The sequence below is a fragment of the Gopherus flavomarginatus genome, chromosome 7 (genome assembly GCF_025201925.1).
Source record: "Gopherus flavomarginatus isolate rGopFla2 chromosome 7, rGopFla2.mat.asm, whole genome shotgun sequence".
Classification (NCBI taxonomy): domain Eukaryota; kingdom Metazoa; phylum Chordata; order Testudines; family Testudinidae; genus Gopherus; species Gopherus flavomarginatus.
The window spans coordinates 109,143,091-109,166,035 of NC_066623.1; the positions used below are offsets into that span (position 1 = coordinate 109,143,091).

General features: G+C 42.8%; 1 protein-coding gene across 5 annotated transcripts in view; it reads left to right on the forward strand.

Annotated features, from left to right (window-relative positions):
- Positions 1-1,877: 1,877 nt before the first annotated feature.
- The window catches only part of SPATA6 (spermatogenesis associated 6), a 67,583-nt gene continuing 46,515 nt past the window's right edge, over positions 1,878-22,945 (forward strand). For 4 of the 5 annotated variants that reach the window (XR_007775411.1, XM_050961718.1, XM_050961717.1 and 1 more), the window contains exons 1-6: positions 1,878-1,987; positions 6,534-6,671; positions 8,687-8,735; positions 10,237-10,278; positions 11,564-11,688; positions 17,969-18,049. Coding sequence is in view for 4 of the 5 variants with exons in the window: in XM_050961718.1 (XP_050817675.1) it covers positions 1,940-1,987; positions 6,534-6,671; positions 8,687-8,735; positions 10,237-10,278; positions 11,564-11,688; positions 17,969-18,049 (483 nt within the window). In the remaining variant the exon portion in view is untranslated. The remainder of the gene's footprint in view (positions 1,988-6,533; positions 6,672-8,686; positions 8,736-10,236; positions 10,279-11,563; positions 11,689-17,968; positions 18,050-22,945) is intronic. The other variant, XM_050961719.1, reaches the window with a different exon arrangement.

A 22,945-nucleotide genomic window follows, 5' to 3' on the forward strand; every position in this document is an offset into this window, starting at 1 on the left:
AAATTGCTTCTGCAGTAGGACTCAGATACCCGTAGGGTGCAGGAGTGGGGACTTTACAGGCTGAGACAGGCTTGAGGAGGTGTGTGGGTGCAGGATGGGAATTGCAGCAGTGAGATGCAGGGTGGTGAGGGGATGTGTGTGGACTGGGGCGGGGTGTGTGTGTGAGAGATCTAGACTGTTCTCAGTGGTATCAAATGACAGAACAAGGAATAATAGTCTCAAATTGGAGTGAGGAAGGTTTAGGTTGGATATTAGGAAAAACTTTTTCACTAGGAGGGTGGTGAAGCACTGGAATGGGTTACCTAGGGAGGTGGTGAAATCGCCTTCCTTAGAGGTTTTTAAGGTCAGGCATGACAAAGCCCTCGCTGGGATGATTTAGTTGGGGATTAGTCCTACTTTGAGTGGGGGTAGACTAGATACCTCCTGAGGTCCCTTCCAATCCTATGATTCTAAGGGGTGTGTGGGGGCTGTGGAGTGCTGCAGGGTAGGGATCACAGCTCTGGAGTACAGGTTTGGGAGGGGTGGTTTGTGGGCAGGCAGGGCGCTGCGTGGGTGCAGGGTGGAGATTTCAGCAGTGAGATGCAGGGCCCTATGTGAACAGTGGGGAAGAGGGGTGGTATGTGGGCAATGGGGTGCTGCAGGGGAGGATCACAGCGGTGATGGGAGAGGCGGTTTGTGGGCACTGGGTGCTGCAAGGTGGGGATCACAGCGGGAGGGGAGGGGCGGTTTGTGGGCAGTGGGTGCTGCAGGGTGGGGATTGCAGCGGTGGGGTGTAGGGTTGGGGGGGCAGTTTGTGGGCAGTGGGGTGCTGCAGGGTGGGGATCACGGCGGTGGGGCACAGGGTTGGGGGGGCGGTCTGTGGTCAGTGGGTGCTGCAGGGTGGGGATCACGGCTGTGGGGGAGGGGCGGTTTGTGGGCAGTGGGTGCTGCGGCGTGGGGATCATGGCTATGGGGGAGGGGCGGTTTGTGGGCAGTGGGTGCTGCGGCGTGGGGATCACGGCGGTGGGGCGCAGGGTTGGGGGGGCGGTCTGTGGGTGCTGCAGGGTGGGGATTGCAGCGGTGGGGTGTAGGGTTGGGGGGGCAGTTTGTGGGCAGTGGGTGCTGCAGGGTGGGGATCACGGCGGTGGGGCACAGGGTTGGGGGGGCGGTCTGTGGTCAGTGGGTGCTGCAGGGTGGGGATCACGGCGGTGGGGCGCAGGGTGGGGGGGCCGTCTGTGGGTGCTGTAGGGTGGGGATCACGGCGGTGGGGTGTAGGGTTGGGAGGGGCAGTGGGTGCTGCAGGGTGGGGATCACGGCGGTGGGGTGTAGGGTTGGGAGGGGCAGTGGGTGCTGCAGGGTGGGGATCACGGCGGTGGGGTGTAGGGTTGGGAGGGGCAGTGGGTGCTGCAGGGTGGGGATCACGGCGGTGGGGGAGGGGCGGTTTGTGGGCAGTGGGTGCTGCGGCGTGGGGATCACGGCGGTGGGGCGCAGGGTGGGGGGCCGGTCTGTGGGCAGTGGGGTGCAGGGGCTTGGGGCGCTGTGGGGTGCAGGACGGGCGGTGAGGGGCTGCGCAGGGCCCCGGGGTGCAGCGTGGGGAGGGGCGGTGTGGGACGGTGCGTGGAGAGGTCCCCCCGCAGGCTGCAGACGGAGCACGGTGCGGGAGGGGCTGGGGGGACGCTGTGAGCACAGCGTGGCGCCCCGCCCCCTCAGCGCTCGTAGTACTGGGATCCGCCTATCGCGCATGCGCATAACTGCCGAGGGCTTTGCTCGGTCTGCCACGGCACGAGGCGTAAACGTCATGGCATTAGCCGCGCCCCCGCCCTGGTCACATGGTAGCGTCCGGAAACGTTCCGGTTGCCACGACGACGGCGTCGTTCCTTGCGGGCGGGGCCGAGCTAGCGGCGCGGCGCACCCTGTGCGGGCCCGGAGCCACCCTCCCCCCCCCCCGCCCGGTCCCCCAATGCCGCGGAAGGCGCTGGTCTGCGGCCTGGAGCTGGAGCTCCGCTCGGTGAGTGGCGGGGGGAGGCCGGGCCGGGCCGGGCGCCTGCCCCCACCGGGACCCCGCGCTGCGGCCCCGGATGTGCCGCTGCTGCCCAGCGGGGAAACTGAGGCACGGGCAGGCCGCGGCCGCGCGCCGCCCTCTGACCGGCCGGGCTCTGCCGCCGAGCTGCTCGGTGACCGGGGCTGTGGTTCGAGCCCCGCCCGGGGCAGCGCCTGGGCCGCCATCTAGCAGGGCGGCGGGTTCAAAGGCCCCGTGTCCCTCTGGTGATGGGCTGCGGCGCCGTTAGTTTCAGCCTCCTGCTCTGGCCGCCTTCGCCTTGCCCGGCCCCCTGGGCCCGAGGGTCAGAGTCTTCCTAGGGGGTGAAACCCGCGCAGACCGGGGGGGGTGTGAATTAGTTTAGTCTGCTGGTATTTCTCATGGCTAGGGCCCTCCAAATTCAGGAATCCGGTCTCCCCCGTGAGATCCGGTCTGTTGTGTGCTTTTACCCACTCTTACCCACACTTCACAGGGCAGACCGGCCTTTCTCAAACTGGGGTCCTGACCCAAAAGGGAGGTGACCACAGCGAAGTGAGATGCTATGGAGGAGTCATGCGACTGCCCCGTGACGGCTCAAAGTAGCATACCTGTATTCTGACTTACTCAAGTAACCCTCTCCTCCCATGGTCCCCAACCATCGTTTGTACACCTCTGGAGACGCCTTGCGTGCCAGCTGGCAAAGTGAGGTTGGGATTATGGTTGACTCTGCATGGTCAGTGCTTGCTTAGATCTTAGATCTTGCTTAGATCTTAGATAGGTTATATTAGCCCACTGGTTCCTGAATGCACTTTGCACAGAGAAAAATCCTGGATGCCATCTAAAAGATGAAAATGCATTGTCCTCACATTGTCAGTGAGAGCCTATGATGGAAACGGAGCTGGTGTTTTTGGTTTCTGATTTGTTCTACTGCTGGCAATTGCATATTTGCTCTAAAACAGCCGCATGACCATGCACTTATTATGAGATGAAGGATGGGGAGGGTACCAGTTTTCCTTCAGTTGTTCAGAGATGACAGCTTGGTAAGTTTCATATCAGCCTGTATCTATGGCTGTCTGATTAAAGATGACCTTTCCCCCATTCTCCCCCAAAAGCCCTTTTTGGCTGCTGGAAAGAAGAACTAGTATTTTCTCTGGGTTCTTCCTTGAACCCTAGGTTCTGGGTGCTGTAATGGGGTGTGTGCAAGGGTAGCCCCTACTCCCTCGCCTCTGGCTGCTGCAGTTAGGGATATTGGCTACTCTTCCCACTCTCAAGTTCCAGGTTGCAATCAAAGGAGGCCTTTTAGTTATGTCCACCAGCCTCTTTTCTGAATGCGCCTTCCTAGAGAATAGGTCCAGTGCCTGCCTTTGATTCTACCTTTCCCAAGTAGCCGCAAAGTGAAATTCACCTGATTCTTCATTTCACTGCCAACTAGAGAGTTCTTACGTGCAGCAACGTGCTGAATTACTAGAGCTGTGTGTCTGCAGGCTAAGGAAGTTAGTGTTACACCTGTTTACATTCCATTCACATTTGGAAGGTTACCATTGCAACCGTATTGGCTAACACCTTATTGTAAGTGAAAACTCTGTAGGAGTTGATGGGCATTGTTTGTCCTTGACACTGAGAGCATCTTATTTGTTAGTAGGCAAGTGGATTTTTGAAGCCCTGAGTCTGGAGTTAGTTAAATACACACACACCACAGTCCTAAAACTGCATGTAAACTCAAAGAGCAGGACTCCCCTTGAAAGGAGATCATGGTTCATTATAATATGCTGTCCCCTTATATGAAATGAGTTTGGTGGGTCTCATTCCATTTCTCATTGGATGCTTATTGCATCACAAGACCACTGTGGCCACACATTTTTGGTAAGCTTGGCACAGAAGACACAAATTGAATGAGCAAGGATGCTGATCTAGTTTGTTACTGTATCTTTACCGGTAGTCCCTCCAGGTCTGTTCTGAGATCAGTTTGGGGATAGCACTGCTGCTCCCCTAACTGTACTTGTCTTGGGGATAATATTACCATATTTGTACATAGCATGTCACAAAGCATAGAGTAAAATTGTCCATTGTCCTTAAGAAATACAATCAAATAGGGGCTTCAGCATAGTTGTCAAGGTCTGTGCAGCTCCGTGTGACACGTTGTGAAAATTATTTAGTGAGTTAAAATGTATTTTTGTACTTTACTGGTATATACCCATAAATTGGCTTTAAAAATTGTAGATTTAGTGCTTTTGCAGCTCTGCTAAATGAAGCCCTTAGTTTGTCTAGAGGGCAGCAGAAGTACAAGCTTCCAGCATACCTGAACAATGATCTGGGAAGAACTTCATTTTTCTGTCAAGACAAAATGGGAAACTGGATGAAACTTGAGTCTGTCGGATTGGAGACTTGGATTCTGTTTTCAGCTCTGCCTTCAATGACCTTCAAGCTTTCTTTTTTCTTATCTGTAAAATGGGGGAATGCTCGCTGCCTCCTCTAAGGTAAAGATATGAGGCCTTGGTTAGAAGGGTTGTGAAGTGCACAGAAATATTAAGAACGTTCAGTTGAAGAGCTGAGACAAACTCATTGTCTCTTAGTTTGTAGTTCAGGGAATCTTCCCCTAGGCTACAAGGGGTTGCATGGGGAAATTTCTCTTGCATTCATACTTATGTGTGCATGAGTTTCATGCAAGAGGTGTAATACTTGGCAGGTACGTGTCAATCTTTAGGACTATTAACCTGGTGCCTTTCATCAGAGATAATAGCTCTTGGAGGGGGAAACCGTTTGCTTAGTTAATATATGTTTTAACGGGCTTTCTTGTTTAGACCACAGGTCCCCATTAAATTCCACAAATCCAATGCTTAATTTTGTGTCAGGGTGAGCCCTCGGCACCTTTAGGGTTGGCTGTTCATAGCCCCAGCACAGCTGGGCTGGCAGCGTCTGTTATGAATGTAAAAAAAATTGCTTGAGCCCCGGCACCTCTTTCATTACTAATTAAGCACTGCACAGATCCTTCAGATTTAGCCTCCATAACTTCTTTCATTCAGGGATTATTTTTCTGTGATATATGAAGGATCTTTCTTTAGGTCCAGTAGGCATTTCTCATGCAAAATGTTCATCTAAGAGAAGGAGAACTGTAGCAAACATACCTCACTTCATTCCTGTCACTCTGGTCCATTTCTCCTCTAGCTGGCAATTGAAAATCTGAGCACTGCTTCTCCTGCAACCTTGTGTTGCAAGAGGCAACCTCACATTTATAATACTGTGATAATATGAGAGCAGCATAAACTGAAGTGAAAGGTGACTGGGAATTCTCTAGCTGGATCACACAGCAGAACCATCAGAATTGGAGAAAATAACATATAGCTGTAGGGAAGAGATTTGTGTGTGTTCTTAATGTGAGAGAACAGCTGAGAATTGTGTGATGTACATCACAGCGTGAAAAAAATGTATGAGATGCTCACTATCCAGAGAACTAAATTTATGAGTTAGAAATAGATGTGAAAGACAATGCAGTGACCACCCACCAGCAATGTCCAGGAGTCTCACTCTAGTAAAAAAGTCCAGTCTCCCTTTGGTACTCCTGCGGTACCCTGGGCTGCCAAGAGGATTCGGGGGGCCTGGGGTCTTTGGTGGCGGGGGAGCCCCGCCGCTGAATTGCCACTGAAGACCCGTTACTTCCACGGTGGGTCCCGGGACGGAAGGACCCCCTGCCACGGGTCTTTGGGGCACTTCGGTGGTGGGTCCCGGAGCGGAAGGACTCCCTGCCGCCAAATTGCCGCAGAAGACCCGGAGTGGAAGAAGCTCCGGGGGCCCGGGCACCGTGAGAGTTTTCTGGGGGCCCCGTAGCGAGTGAAGGGCCCTGAAAAACTCTTGTGGGGGCCCCTGCAAATTGCTCCCCACTTACCCCACCCCCCCTGCTCTAGGCGGCCCTGGTGGTACCCAAACTTTGCAACATCAGGAATTGCACTGGCAACTTTCCAGGAGGCCAAGAGCTACACCTAATTCCCACATACACTTACATAAATGTGAAAAAAAAAATCCAACCCTAAAACAAATGTACCTTTCTTAGGCAGATTGAATTAGTTCACGAGCAATAAAAACTACCAGTTCATCAGCTGAGTTCTCACTGCCGGGAGGCTACATTTTAGGACTTGGACAGCTTTTGGCTCTTGGGACGTGTTTTATATATCTCATGTGTCATTGTTTGCTCAGTATAACCCTTAGTGATTAAATTATGTGGATCGTGAACACCAGCAGCTATTATGAAGTGTGACCTTAAGATTGGGGAGTCTGGTTCAGCTCTGGCTGAAGTTAACTGCTTACGCTAGGGGAGAACTTAGTCCTAAATATTTTAAAACTATAAGTATTTGCCTTACTATAAGTAAGTACGGCTAGAATTACTTTAGAAAAGGAGGGTGTGCCAGTGAAATATGTTACCATATGGTTCCCAAGCAAACAACTATTTTCATCTCAGCCCATTCTATTTTTTCTCCCAAATATAACCATTAATTCTAACGCTGAAGCTCAAGTTTATATAATAAATATGTTGTTCTTCCAGATAACTTGCCCTGGAGTATTGCTGAAAGACAAAAGTGAACTCTATCTCAGCGCCTGTGTGTTTGGACAGTACAAAAGGACTCAATGTGTCCCTGCAGCATTTCCACTCTTCTTAGAAGAGAAACTAGTATTTGAAAAGGTATGATCCTAACATTGGACATGAGCATTTAAAAAACAAAGAACCAGAATCCCCAAACACAAATGATCACACTGAAAATGATATTGTATTACTACTAATTTCAGCAGCTCTTCAACACAAAAGACATTTGTTTTTTCAGTATAGATATGATAATTTTAAAATAAATTTGTGAGCATATGGCCATAGTATATCATGAGGATTTTTAGGTTTTTGTTCATTCTTCTTTTACAAAATGACCTTTTTTTCCCCCCAATAGTTCCTCTTAGTTCCTGCCAAGTGTTATGCTTTTTAAATGTAAGTCAAAATGGAAAATAAAAGTAGGGAATAGGGAGAAGAATGAAAATTAAAAATCACAAAGTTAGATTATAAAAACAATTGGTAGTAAAAAGATGGAATATGAGCTTGGGCTTTCTGGTGACAGACAGCTCTCTCCATATGAGCAGTTCTTTCCTGGTTTGATGTCGCAAAAGCCCCCTTGATGGCACTATAGCCTTGTAATTTACCGTCGCCTATCACCTCTTCTGTGACCCATTGTGAGTGCCATAGGAATAATGAAATTCTGTACCTTACAAATATGATTCCAGTTTTTGACTACTCATGAATAACCATACTTTGCATGTCTCTAGTGCTTTTCATCCAAGTATCCCAAAGCACTTTCAAAGACTGACTGATTAAGCCTCAACAACACCTTTGTGAGATAGGTAAGGCACGGAGAGGGATAATTTCACCCATCACTGAAAGGCAAGGTGGAAATGGAACATAGCAGCTATTTAGCAGTGCACAACTAGAGTACAAAACAACTTAGGACAGAAAGTGCTGATTACTGTATTCAACTGAAACTGAGGGAGAAATCTAGGTGTATTTATAGAGTGCAGTTTCTTAAGGGGGAATTTAGCCAGAGCGCTGGGAATAACATCCAGGCTCTTACAAATAGTGTCATGTAATAGCTTGAGGTATTCAGGCTCTCTACATTTACATCTTCAGAAGTTTGGTACCTCCAGCAGTAGGATGTCCCTCAACAGCACGCTGAGGCAGTGACTCAGTACTGAATCAGTGGGAAGACTGCCAGCTGCTGAACTTTGAACGCTACTGTCTTCAGCTAAAATGACTGTTTGCCCTCTAATTGGGTGTGATGTTTGTTTAAAAATCTCATTGAAAGATACTGTAATGTTTCCGTCCATATTCTGAAGATGAGAACTTAGCGTATTGTCAATAGAGTACAATTTAGGCATACTTTGCAACTGTTCAGCGGAGTTCTTCTGCAGTTTAACTATAACTTATTAATCTATTTCCCCCTAGAAATTATAATAAACTAGTCACTATTTTAGCAGGACTTGAAGAAATGTTGTAGAGAGCTGCCCTTTCTGGCTTTCCAACAGTAGTTACTGAATGAACGGTATTCCCAGGGTGGTACTGACATGATCAGTAATAGTTATGCACAAACAAGAATGTAATGGAAATGTGCCACATTTATTTTAAGTTCAGTTACAAGTGCCAGAAGAATTATCAACATTATACAAATGGAAAGAAGACAAAACAAAAGGGAGAATAATTCTATTTTCAAATATCTAAGAAAATTGTGGGATTGCTCAGTGTAGAAAACCCAATAATTAAAGAAGTTGCTGACATTGACCCTTTAATCTTTTTCAGTTAAAGATGAAAAATGAACGTTTCTAACAAGTTTAGCTATTTGTCTTTTATATTGCTGAAATTTGTGCAGACTGCACTTGCATGTTCATGTGATTGCCTCTTTATCTATGGTAGCTCATGTAATTTAGATGGAGAGGAAGAGTCTTGAAATGGTTAGAAATCAGCTGACCAAAAGTGCCGTCTTTCTAAGAAATAGATTCTGTCTCAGTGCCAGGTTATAATTTCAGTTTTCTGTTCTTTTTTCCCTATGGGGAATAGTACGGTTTGCAATAATCAATCAAAGGCAAACTTTAGTTTTCTCTAAGCACATCTGTTATTTCTGATCAAATGTGTCCATTACATTGTTTTTTAATCTTTTGTTTTAGGTATTTACTGATGTAGTTGATCCTGGAAAACTTGTTGAGCTACTTCAATGTAGGTTTTGCTTTTAATATATATTATATTGTATGCACCTAGGGCTAGATCCTCAGAAAGAGGACTTAGGCTCAGTATTATGGTGCCTAATATGTAGGCATTGTGCTTCCCATCAGAATTCATGGCCATGAGTTTGGTGCTTGGACTCTACACAGAATGCAGTGGGGAGTTCAGTCCCTTAAAAATAATCATGGGGCAAAAGAAAAAGAGAGAGACTCTGTCTCCTAGTGGTTAGTGCTCTCTCTGTGAGACTCTGGTCCAGTCCCTGCTTCAAGGGATATTTAAGTATTTCATACAAATTAGAACAGCTTTAACAGAAGAGATTGAGAGCCCTGCCTGAGCTGGGTTCCGAGCAGCTCAGCAGTGTCAGGATTTAAACACTTTTGCTCATGCCCACAGTCACAAATTTAAATGCTTAAGGGACTTGACTGGTGGAAACTTTGGAGTCTGGTTAATTTAGGTTCCTATGGGATTATGTGGCCACTGAGCAGGGGTTTAGAGGATCTAAAGTTTGAAACTTGGGTACCTAAAATGGCATTTAGACACCTGGATCCCTTTGTGGATCTAGCCCTTAATATCATATTAATAATATGGAATCTAAAGATACTTTTGAGAGTTGAGAGGTTAGATTGGGAACAGGAAAACATTCTTACTATCTCTTTGAAACACTAGTGGCTTAAGAATGATCTGCTACAAATATGTGTGATCATTCAATGAAATAGTCATTGCTCAAAGTGTTATCCTTCAAATGTGAGCCTAAGAAAGTTTTAGAGGATGCGATGGCTTCTTTTGATAGTAATAACTTACCAGGAATACAGATAAATATGAGGTCACTTCCAGAAATCTCTAAATTATACATTTCTTCTAGTGTATTCAAGAGAGTAAAATTTAAAACAGTTGAAAATGTAGCTTGTTCATATACAAAGACTTCATGAACTCAACAAACTGACCCTATATAGCAAGCTGTGTTCAAATACGTTGAACTTCAATGAGCATTTTACCTTATCAAATGATTGTGATTTTTTTTTTTAAAACAGAGTGACTCCACAATGAACAGTGCTGCCATACGTTGAGCATGATGAATCATATTAAAATAGTATTGTGCCTGAACTAAAACTCCAAATTTAGGTCCCTTTAAACATTGCGAGAATTATAGTCCGAAACAGGATCCAAACATCATGGCTTCTCTGTAGTCTCTTCAAAGGATTGAATCCATGTGCTGCCAAACTTGACAGTGTCTGTTATAAGCTTGAGCCAATAATTTATTATTTGCATTATGGTAATGCCTAAAGACTCCATTATGTTAGCCTAGGTTTGTAGTATTCATATGAAGTGTTCATAATCTGCTTTTGGTACATCATAATTGTATTTATTACATTAGCCCATACATTGTCGAGATGGTTAAATCAGTGAATGGGTTGCTCTTTTACTTTGCATATTAAAATTACTTCTGATCATAGTTTATTTTTTGACTTATGAAAAAACTTTTTTTCCTTTCTAGTTGACACAGCAGTACTTGAACTAATACAGCTTGTTCCTCCAGGTATTGTATCAATCTTTTCATAAATTATGCAGTTCAATAGGTGAATTTCCATGAGGAGGTACAATCATTTTTCTCAACATACAAACCATGTAGAAAGCTCTTCAACAAATAGTCCTCTGAATATAAAATGTTAATAGATCAAGAGGATCTCATTTTTGAAAGAGAATAAAGCTAATATTGAAATGTTCCATTCTCAGGCTTACGAAAGTGATAATACTTCAAAAATTGAAAATAAACCGAAATCACTCAATGCACACTTATTAAAGGCATCAAAATTCACTTGTGATGTGTCTGCCTGTGAAGTTTCAAAGTGCATAATCTTGTTCTCAAAGTGACACTTTTCTTTTAATGGTGACCACTGGGAAAAACCCTTATCCATGCTATAAATATTACAGGTCTCTGGGGAGAGGTGAAGACAATAATGATTAGTCATATTTCTGTTATAGGTTTATGTGATTTATAAAGAAATCTATCTTAATGAAATTCAAATGTTCCCATGGATAGTATAAATGTGCATTTTATTGGAAGTAAAATAGAGTTTGAAGGAGGACTTGTTTGAGAACTGTGGAATTAAAAGCACCCATAGTTACAGGTCCTTAATAACACCAGAGCAAGCAAGAAAATACTTGTTTCTCTCAGTGGCTCACTGGGATATTTATACAATGAAATAAACTGAGTGTGGATTTTGTTATTGTGGGAGCGTAGGAGATTTTAGAAGGAGAGGGTTAATTTCAAGGGCTCTGAGATCGCTTATAATGAACGTTTGGAAAAGTCACTGTGGTAGAACAACTTGAAAGTTGTATATAATCTATCTCGTGTTTTTTCTTTGAAGAAAATAGAACAAGATTTGAGGATCTTGAAATACTCTTTTTTGCTTGTACCTAAATTTCTTTCTGGCAACTGGCTAAATCTGTATAATAGTTCTATAATACAGAATAACAGATGTTGGCTACTGTTAGAAAACCATTGTCTGCACATAGGAGAGGAAGAAGGAAAGAAATTGAAGAAATGTTGTAGGCAAACCTTTTACATGTCTCTAAGTGCAACAAAGGCAGTCTACTTTACGTAAGTTTGGTACAGTATTGAGTAAAAGGTGCTTAAAGGCCCAATCCTGTGCATTCTTGCTATCGGGCATAGTCCCACTTTAGTCAGTGGTCTTATGGCCTAGTGTAATAAGAGTTTACTCTTAATTTTTAAAGGTAAAAAGTTATACTAGTTTCAGCATAGTCTTGTGCATGTTTCTCTACACTGTATAACTGTTTCCCAATACATATTTCCTTTTTAGTGGGAGAAATTCTAGCCACTTATGAAGAAAATACAAGAGATTTCCTGTTCCCTGATCCTAAGCTTACTCGTGGGCACCATGGTTCAGATCGTGAAGTTTTAATGAAGCGGTCTTCTAGTTTTACAGTAAGTGCATACGGTGTATTGTATGTACGATACAGTATGTTTCACAGGAACAGCTTTGTGAACTACCTCAAGCCAAAAGTGATTACTTTTGACAGTTAATTCAATACCTGAAATGACAAGTCCTAATCCAAGGCTGAACTTTGTGAAGATAGAATATGTCTGCTGGAAACGTTATTTTAACTTGATGTGCAAACGATACTTGTGAACAAGTTAGTTTCTAGATTGATTTGATATGTAGTACCATAGCCTTTATTTCTTCTTTTCACCAGTGGGAGGGAAGCTAGATTTACTGCCAGCAGGAACCATCAAATTGTACAGCAGTTGAACTATGCAACAGAGCAATCTTATTTTTGTAACTTTCTCCCCCACTTACTCTTTTTGTTACATTTTGGCTCCAGTTACATTGGAAACCCTCAGGGTCAAGGTCTATTGATCCATCTGTTCGTACAACGCTGCGTGCAGTGCGTCTTCAGCACTCATTGGGGCTTAAGAGATCTCACAAAATAAGAATGAATAATCATCATAACCTATATTTAGATGCTGTTATAGCTTTGGTTGTCCCTTCTAGAACTTGTCAAACTCTCTTTAGCCTCCATTCACATTGACTGGCCAGGCCATTTTAGAAACTAGCCACATTTAGGCTTTCAAAAAAGCCATAATAACTGAGGGGTGATTGGCAAAGTGAATAGAATGAATTAGTATTGATCTTTTATAGTTGCGGGCTCAAATGTACACTAAACGAAAATAAGTTTGGTCTCAGTCTGCACCTTGGTAGGTGTTTAAAGCTGATGATTCTCAGGTGGGAACGGGATAGTTCTGAAAGCAACTTTAAAGGAAATATCATTAAAGTGAGAGAACACTGAGATTGGGATGATTTGGGGCTCAATTGACCTGTCAGTTACTACTGAATTTCTTAAATTCATGATTAAAGGTCAAAAATGGCTTGCAGCTGGTACACTGTGCCTCATAAGGGCAACCTAAAAATCACCTTGTCAGTTTCAAATAGAGGTGACAAGTTTCAGAGTGATAGCTGTGTTAGTCTGTGTCAACGAAAGCAATGAGGAGTCCTTGTGTCACCCTAGAGACGAACACATTTATTTGGGCATACACTTTCGTGGGCTAGAACCCACTTCATCAGGTGCATGGAGTGGAAAATACAGTAGCAGGGGTGTGTCTGTGTACACACACGCACGCACACACACACACACGACATGAAAAGATGAGTCGCTTTACCATGTTGGGGGGTCGGTGTTGAGACAATTCAATTAACAGTGGAAGATCGAGGAGTCTAAAATCACTTTTGTAATGGTAATAAGGGCGGCCCATTTCAAACAGTTGACAAGAAGGTGTGAGTAACAGTAGGGGGAAATTAATATGGTAAAATTGCGTTTTGTAATGACTCATCCACTCCCAGTCTTTATTCAGGCCTAATTTGATGGTGTCCAGTTTGAAATTAATTCCAGTTCTGCAGTTTCACACTGGAGTCTGAGCATACTTCATTTAAATGACTTGAGTAGCAGAGATGGGCTTATGATGATAGGTTGTATTTGAATGAACTTTGTTTAAATGAACATTTAGTTGGGTGAGTTGGAATCCAAGTAGGTGTGTGTAAGCAATTTCTCCTGTACCACAAAATTGTAACATCATGTGATGCAATTTGAAGCCTGCTTATAACCAGTCCAGATCTGGACCAGGAGTGTTTTTATGTCAAAATTCAATGCACAGGTGCACCTTGTTTTGGAAGATTCCCCAGTAACTGCTCTATACATACCTTTTTTTTTAGCATTCTATGTGCATGTTATCAAATATATTTAGTTTGATGATAGATACAATATAAAAGCAAATCATACTGCATTAGGGTAACTTCTAATAGTAATAGGAAGGTTGTTTTTTTCCCAAAGAAAATAGTCTTATTATACATTGCTGTTTAGGACTTGCAGTAAATATTTGATGGTGGAATAGTATTAAATATGAAGCTGCTTAGAATTTTTTAATTAAAATTTGGAATTCTTTAATTCCATTGAAAAGCTAGTTCATGTCTCCCCAAATTCTTTATGGTAAATGAAATGCATTTTTATTTGTATTCATTTTGAAAGGCTGTCTACCTCTTTGTGATACAAGTGTCCAGATAGTTGGCTTTTTGCAACAATCACTGTCATGAACATGGTAGTTCAGCTGTACTTTAGGGCCTTTGATTCTTGTTGAGGTGTTGAGAAGAGCCAGCTAGGGCATTGGCAGCTGTACAATGAAGCTGTGGCAGTCCTGGAAAGACTAGAATGATGGAATAGAAAAAGGTGCTCCAGTCTCTCTCATGCCCAGGAAAGTATGTGGAGCAGTTTAGATGGTGAAATCTGTTCCTGCAGAAGCATATGTACCTTCTCCCTCCCAGAAATATGGAATTGTTTAGAAGGATAATGAGGGTAATGACTGTACCCCAAGAATAATTTAAACAATTTGCATCTCCTTTCTCTCGCTGATGGTTTGGGCAGCCATGAGGGAAACAACCTCCCCTTCCAAACCAAGATGAAAGAGTCTCAAATGGTCCTTCCGAGATCCCCATCATACCAGCTGTGTTTCCTTTTGGGTAGGTCTCCCTCTACTCTCTAAACGGCTTCAGATTCCTGAGGTTTGGAATGATGGGTGCTTCTGCCCTGCTCCTCTGCTCTCTTCCCTCTTGAGTGAAAGGTGTTCCTGAGCTGCACCAGTAAGATATACTTGCTATTCCGGTGGGCAGCAATCAATGTATGTAAATTTTATTGCAAATGGTAAAATATTAATCATGATCTTGAGAACCAAAAGCACTCACCTAATTTCCACACTAGTCAATTGAGTTCTTCCCACAAGAACAGTTATAACATGCTGCCGTAATAAGTATATGTGACTAGTTTGGTCACAGAGATCCCCTTGGGACTGTCACCTGATATGCTGAAATGATCTCTGAGCCCTTTTTTCCTGCCAGCTTGGGACTCTAGAACCCTGCCTTGTTGAGCCGGACACGCTAGTCTGCTGCAACACAGACCTAGGGTCTGGGCCACACCCCCAAAGCTGCAGACTTTAACTAAAAACAGCTCAGCAGGTTACTTGTCTGCAGCACCAGACACCCAGCTCCCAATGGGATCCAAACCCCAAATTAAATTTATACAGGATAAATTCATAAATTGTCCACCCTCTGTAACACTGATAGAGAGAGATGCACAGCTGTTTGCTCCCCCAGATATTAATCACTTACTCTGGGCTTATTAATAAACAAAAGTGATTTTATTAATTATAAAAAGTAGGATTTAAGTGGTTTCAAGTAATAACAGGCAGAACAAAGTAGGTCATCAAGCAAAATAAAGCAAAAACATGCAAGTCTAAGCCTAATACATTAAAAAATGATTACAGGTAATATCTCACCCTCAGAGATGTTCCAGTAAGCTTCTTTCACAGGCTAGACTCCTTCCTAGTCTGGACCCAATCCTTTCCCCAAGTACAGTGCTTGTTAGTTCCAGCAGACATCTCGAATGGTAAGCAGGGGTTTTCTCATGACTGGCAGCCCCCTTTGTCCTGCTCCACCCCCTTTTATAGCTTTAGCACAAAGCAGGAATCTTTTGTCTCTCTGGGTCCCCACCCCTCCTACTAAATGAAAAAGTACCAGATTTAAGATGGATTTCATTATCGGGTGACATGGTCACATGTCAATGTAAGACCGTTAGTCTCCATTCTTCCTGGGTTGGCCCACACTACACAGGAAGGCTTGCAGGTAAATAAACCATTTACAACCAGTTGCCCTAGTCAAGGGGAGCCATCAACATTCTAAAACACCATTAGTGGCCCACACTTTGCATAATTACAATAGGACCTCAGAGTTATACTTCATATTTCTAGCTTTAGATACAAGAATGATACATGCATACAAATAGGAATATATTCAGTAGTTTATAACCTTTGTTATGATACCTCACAAGAGACCTTTTGCATAAAGCATATTCCAGTTATGTCATATTCACACTCATAAGCATATTTCCATAAAACATATGGAGTGCAACGTCACAGTATATTTGACTGATAACTGTGCTACAATAGTGCTTTGATGCCTAATAACTTTTTTTCTTGTGTTAAAATTAAAGGTAGCAAAAGCAAGGTTATTCTTCTGGACTTCAGCTAGGCAGTGACAAGCAGTGTCTGATTAGCACTACTAATCTGCCAGTTGGAAAGAATCCCAAGATTAGAAATCAGAACTCCTCCAGAAAGCTGGCAGTTGGCTGATAATGTCTGTAGCTAAATGTCTTACAAGGCTCACAACACACAATAAGAATACAAGGCATTCTTGGAGTTCTCTCAGAACAATTTTATTTCTTTTTTCCTGCTGTGCTGTTGTCCTGCTCATGCTTTTGCTGACTCTTCAACATTTCTGTGCAGACCTTACCTCTAAGAACATGATTAACCTGCTCTGATTGTGACTGCCTATATAATGTACTATCTTCTCCCTCTGTGAAATATTTGCAGCATCACTTAAACAGACCTTTTCTCCCCTCCAGTATCTTTCATTAGGGTCCCAACTGGGGAGCTGCTATTTTAAAAAAAAAAAACCAAAAACCACAGACTGCTTTCCCTCTTACCACTAACAGGTTTCAAACCTGTTATCTGATGTTTCCAAAGTCCTTTATAAGCATTAACTAGCTTTACGGTGTTCCCTTGATCTAGTTGATTTTATACCCATTTGACAGCTGGGTAAACAGTTGGCACAGAGAGGCTGAGTAATTTGCACAAGGATGCCTACACCCTCAAGCCAGTGGCAGAGTAGTGAGTAGAACAAAGGAGCTAAGACTCTTTGTCCTCTCTTGCTGCTAGTCTGTTGGGTTTTCTGAGGCATCCATTGCCATGATACCTACGTGCTCATCAAAACTCACTCTCAAGAAACTGTTTCTCTGTTGAACAAATATCTAAAGTTTCTGTAACAATTCTTGGTCTCTTTAAGAACAGTAGGCACTCTACTGAGGCTTTTCATAGGACATGTATTAATTCTAATTTTCTCCTGTTTAGGCAGTTGATAATTCATGTAGATAATAAAAATGAGTGCTGATTAAAGAAGGTCAGCTTTAAGATGTGTTTTATATCCTGTGGTTTGACTTTTTCACTAAAATTAACCACTAGATTGAATTTGTCACCATCCAGGGCTCTGATGATTGTCACAGCTAAAGGTAATGAAGATCACGTTGGGCTTTTTTGTCTCTTGTACTTCTGATTTTAGTACTCTACCTTGGGGCCAGATCATGCCATCTCGTGGAGGGTAGGGAAATCAGTGGCATAAGCATGGGGGAAGAAGGGGCAGAGAAAAGTCTCACTCATGGAGTTCCCCCATAATTCTTAGGGTGTCAGAAGCAGGGTTCACAATAGAAGAAGGCTACCTTGAAATCTCAGATGATCTTGGAGATCTACTGGGGAAGAGGTCCTTTGCCTCAATACTGAATCCAAAGCCCCTCTGTCTTTCCATGGTAGTGCACCTTCTCTACCACCTGTGGTAGTGCCCAGGACCCCCAGGCTGTCCTGCAGAATGTCCCAGCCCTCACCCTCCTGTCTCCCTTGCCCCCCCCCCCATTTCCATATTCAGATACCTAGACCCCAGTGTGCTCTGCAGGTCTGGGGATCTGCACATGGATAGAGGTGTGGTGCTTGGAGGGGCTGGGGATGAGGTTCCCTAGGGACAGCCAACCCCTAGCTCTCTTCTGCACAGCTGAGAAAAATGCATGTATAGATGGATCCCTCTGTCCCTTGATCTGCAGAACATGATATGGCCCTTAATTCTGTATACGTTTTTTACTAACATTATACACAGTCAGTGAATACCAAAAGTTCACATATAAGTAAACAGAAAAACATTAGTTTACCATAAGCTATAGAAACCACAAGTAATAATGTGTTTTTAAATAAGTTTGCAAAGTCGGTAGGAATGAAACTTGCAAAGCATTACTTGAATTCTTATTGATGTTGTAACACGACATGAAAAATCTTTAAAACTGCTTTTGACAAAGAAATATATTGAAATAAAAGTCAGATCTTAATTGTTGTACAAAAGCAATGTAATCATCTGTAATTGAATTGTCAGAAATGCAAATGTTATCTTCTTGACATTTACCATTGCTGTTCTGTCTTTTCTAATTATCTTTATTAAAGGCTGAAATTAACAAAGGAAACGGTTTAAAATTAGGAATGGTTTGTTATATTAGGTGACATTTATTTCTTTGATACCCTTTATCTTTAGTTGGAGCTTGATGTTCAATTATTGTCTCTCTTCCAGGGAATTGCACCAAAATTGAGATTTTCTACCAGCTCCCTTATTACAGAAAGCCTGTTAAGTTCAGGAAGGATTCATGTACAGGTTAGCATAATTTAACTGTTTGTGATTTAATATCCAGATTTAAATTGACAGCTATGCTGTCAAATGTTTGCATGTGCTACTCCCTACAAACTTTTTCCATCCTTTTGTTTTGGGTAAAACAGTTGTCAGAGGTGCTTGACAACTTGATTAAATTTTTAATCAAGCATGAGTAAAGAGAAGGTTAGGTGCTTGACAGTAGGTGCTGAGAGTTCCTCGAATAGGAAACAATTAACAGCTGCCATATCCTGTGATCAGCTAAGGTGCCAGTCCCTGGTGTGTGTGGAGTTGAGAAGATGCCTTCTTGTCATTATCTAACAGTAGCAGAGTGAACCTGGAGATGACAAATTATTAAAAACAAAACAAATCTATACATAAGTATAACTGTAATTATCTTGAGAAATTATTTTTTGTAATGGAGATGAAGACTTCATTTTAAAAGGCGACCATCAACTTATCCATCTGGAAATTATGAAACAGTGTTATTTGATTGACAAGTCATGCTTTAGATGCCCTAACTGAACAGACTGGAGGAAACTCTTTTTCCTCAATTTGTTTACTTTGTATGCTTGACAGTATTTTGTGTATAGTCAGTTTCACTGTTTTGAGCCTCTGTTGGGCTTCCTGTCTTATGCACTCAAATGATGTCTTTTCCACGTTGTTCAAAATGGTGTTTATTAGTAATAATGACAGCAAAACTGAAAATGAACAGGCGGTAGGTAGGAATGTGCATGGATAGGGAAAGGGGTAGCCTGTGAATTTTTGGGTGGTGGTGATGATGTTGGGTCTATCCTTAAGTAGGGGAGCAAAATAAAAAAAGTCTTATCAAGATTTTTAAAGGAGGATTTTTTTTCTTCAAAAAGCACATTCTGTTAGAAAACTGAATGCTTCTAAACTGATAAACCTAAAAAAAAATCAAGTTGACATTGTCACTTAAAGAGATGCTGTCATATTGGTGTTTTTCTGAAATGTATATAGCATGTTCTTGAGATTTTTAATGTACTAAAAGGTACCTGAGATTCTTAACATACATAGTCTTAAACACGTAACTGTGAGTACAGATGGAAAGTCGAGCAATAAGCATTGAATACAGCCCAGTTACTCTAGTCAATTTCTGTTTCAGTTCTTATGCACTGATGTAGTGCAGTTGCATTGCATATGCACCAGAAGAATGTCTGGTAAAAGGAAAAGTAATTTCCAAAGGCAAGTCATAAAAAATATACAAAATTAAATACCAATAAAATAAGGTATTTGGAGCCAAACTTTACCTGAAATTCCAGTTCATTATACTGTGACATCAAAGCCAAAATGTGCCATTGAGGAAGCGTTCAAAGCGTAGCCTTTTTTTCTAGTGTGTGTCAAACTATAAAGCTTGTAGAGGCAACTGAAAGATGACTTTGTGCTGAAATTACAAAAGGGTGATAATGTATTTCAAATTAAACTTCAGTACTGAAAGTATTAATCTTGACAGTTGACTTTTAAACTGGTAGGTGAAGAAGTTAATAGTTAGGGCTGGCTCTTAGTCAAACTAAATAACTCTTAGGGCTGGTCCACACTACGGGGGGAAATCGATCTTAGATACGCAACTTCAGCTACGTGAATAACGTAGCTGAAGTCGAATATCTAAGATCGGATTACTCACCTGTCCTCACCACGCGAGATCGATGTTCGTGGCTCTCCCTGTCGATTCTGCAACTCCGTTGGGGTTGATGGAGTTCCGGAATCGATATAAGCGCGCTCGGGGATCGATATATCGCGTCTAGATGAGACGCAATATATTGATCCCCGAGCAATCGATTTTAACCCGCCGATACGGCGGGTAGTCTGGACGTAGCCTTAGTTTGGTATTGCTGGTTACAGAAGAATTGTGGCTTGTTAATATACATGCATGTGCACAATGTAGTATTTTTAAAGCTTGTGTCAACTCTGAGCTAGACTCTTACACTGGAATTTTAAATAGTCTCCAAACTTTGCCTCCAGACCCTGTATTTGTGGGTGCAAAAAATGCCATTTTTACAGGCAAATGTTTTGGTTTTGCGTTTGCATTATATTATTGGCATAACTGAAGAGGAACACTGGAAAGTGGGTCCTTAAAGTTGTATTATTATAACTTTTTGCCAATAGCCTTTTCTTTAACAAAATTTGCGCACAGACTGGCTAACCTAGTAAGGAGGGCTTTAAACTAGATTCGACGGGGACAGGTGAGCAAACCCCACAGGTAAGTGGGGAACAAGACCTGGGAGATGGGTTGGAAACAGGAGGGAGCACAGGCTATAATGGCAGTGAGGAAGGAGGGTCAGGGCAAAGCTGGGAGGCAAGATCAAACCAGTATCTTAGATGCCTATATACAAATGCAAGAAGTATGGGTAATAAGCAGGAAGAACTGGAAGTGCTAATAAATAAATACAACTATGACATTACTTGCATTACTGAAACTTGGTGGGATAATACACACGACTGGAATGTTGGTGTGGATGGGTATAGTTTGCTCAGGAAGGATAGACGGGAAAAATGGAGGAGGTGTTGCCTTATATATTAAAAATGAACACACTTGGACTGAGGTGGAGATGGACATAGGAGACGGAAGTGTTGAGAGTCTCTGGGTTAGGCTAAAAGGGGTAAAAAACAAGGGTGATGTCGTGCTGGGAGTCTACTACAGGCCACCTAATCAGGTGGAAGAGGTGGATGAGGCTTTTTTCAAACAACTAACAAAATCATCCAAAGCCCAAGATTTGGTGGTGATGGGGGACTTCAACTATCCAGATATATGTTGGGAAAATAACACCGCGAGGCACAGACTATCCAATAAGTTCCTGGACTGCATTGCAGACAACTTTTTATTTCAGAAAGTTGAAAAAGCTACTAGGGGGGAAGCTGTTCTAGACTTGATTTTAACAAATAGGGAGGAACTTGTTGAGAATTTGAAAGTAGAAGGAAGCTTGGGTGAAAGTGATCATGAAATCATAGAGTTTGCAATTCTAAGGAAGGGTAGAAGGGAGTACAGCAGAATAGAGACAATGGATTTCAGGAAGGCGGATTTTGGTAAGCTCAGAGAGCTGATAGGTAAGGTCCCATGGGAATCAAGACTGAGGGGAAAAACAACTGAGGAGAGTTGGCAGTTTTTCATAGGGACACTATTAAGGGCCCAAAAGCAAGCTATTCCGATGGTTAGGAAAGATAGAAAATGTGGCAAAAGACCACCTTGGCTTAACCATGAAATCTTGCGTGACCTACAAAATAAAAAGGCGTCATATAAAAAATGGAAACTAGGTCAGATTACAAAGGATGAATATAGGCAAATAACACAGGAATGCAGAGGCAAGATTAGAAAAGCAAAGGCACAAAATGAACTCAAACTAGCTATGGCAATAAAGGGAAACAAGAAGACTTTTTATCAATACATTAGAAGCAAGAGGAAGACCAAGGACAGGGTAGGCCCACTGCTCAGTAAGGAGGGGGAAACAGTAACAGGAGACTTGGAAATGGCAGAGATGCTTAATGACTTCTTTGTTTCGGTCTTCACTGAGAAGTCTGAAGGAATGTCTAATATAGTGAATGCTTACGGGAAGAGGGTAGGTTTAGAAGAGAAAATAAAAAAAGAGCAAGTAAAAAATCACTTAGAAAAGTTAGATGCCTGCAAGTCACCAGGGCCTGATGAAATACATCCTAGAATACTCAAGGAGTTAATAGAAGAGGTATCTGAGCCTCTAGCTATTATCTTTGGGAAATCATGGGAGACGGGGAAGATTCCAGAAGACTGGAAGGGGGCAAATATAGTGCCCATCTATAAAAAGGGAAATAAAAACAACCCAGGAAACTACAGACCAGTTAGTTTAACTTCTGTGCCAGGGAAGATAATGGAGCAGGTAATCAAAGAAATCATCTGCAAACACTTGGAAGGTGGTAAGGTGATAGGGAATAGCCAGCATGGATTTGTAAAGAACAAATCGTGTCAAACTAATCTGATAGCATTCTTTGATAGGATAACAAGCCTTGTGGATAAGGGAGAAGCGGGGGATGTGATATACCTAGACTTTAGTAAGGCATTTGATACGGTCTCGCATGATATTCTTATAGATAAGCTAGGAAAGTACAAGTTAGATGGGGCTACTATAAGGTGGGTGCATAACTGGCTGGATAACCGTACTCAGAGAGTAGTTGTTAATGGCTCCCAATCCTGCTGGAAAGGTATAACAAGTGGGGTTCCGCAGGGGTCTGTTTTGGGACCGGTTCTGTTCAATATCTTCATCAACGATTTAGATGTTGGCATAGAAAGTACGCTTATTAAGTTTGCGGACGATACCAAACTGGGAGGGATTGCAACTGCTTTGGAGGACAGGGTCAAAATTCAAAATGATCTGGACAAATTGGAGAAATGGTCTGAGGTAAACAGGATGAAGTTCAATAAAGATAAATGCAAAGTGCTCCACTTAGGAAGGAACAATCAGTTTCACACATACAGAATGGGAAGAGACTGTCTAGGAAGGAGTATGGCAGAAAGAGATCTAGGGGTCATAGTGGACCACAAGCTTAATATGAGTCAACAATATGATACTGTTGCAAAAAAAAGCAAACATGATTCTGGGATGCATTAACAGGTGTGTTGTAAACAAGACGCGAGAAGTCATTCTTCTGCTTTACTCTGCGCTGGTCAGGCCTCAGCTGGAGTATTGTGTCCAGTTCTGGGCACCGCATTTCAAGAAAGATGTGGAGAAATTGGAGAGGGTCCAGAGAAGAGCAACAAGAATGATTAAAGGTCTTGAGAACATGACCTATGAAGGAAGGCTGAAGGAATTGGGTTTGTTTAGTTTGGAAAAGAGAAGACTGAGAGGGGACATGATAGCAGTTTTCAGGTATCTAAAAGGGTGTCATCAGGAGGAGGGAGAAAACTTGTTCACC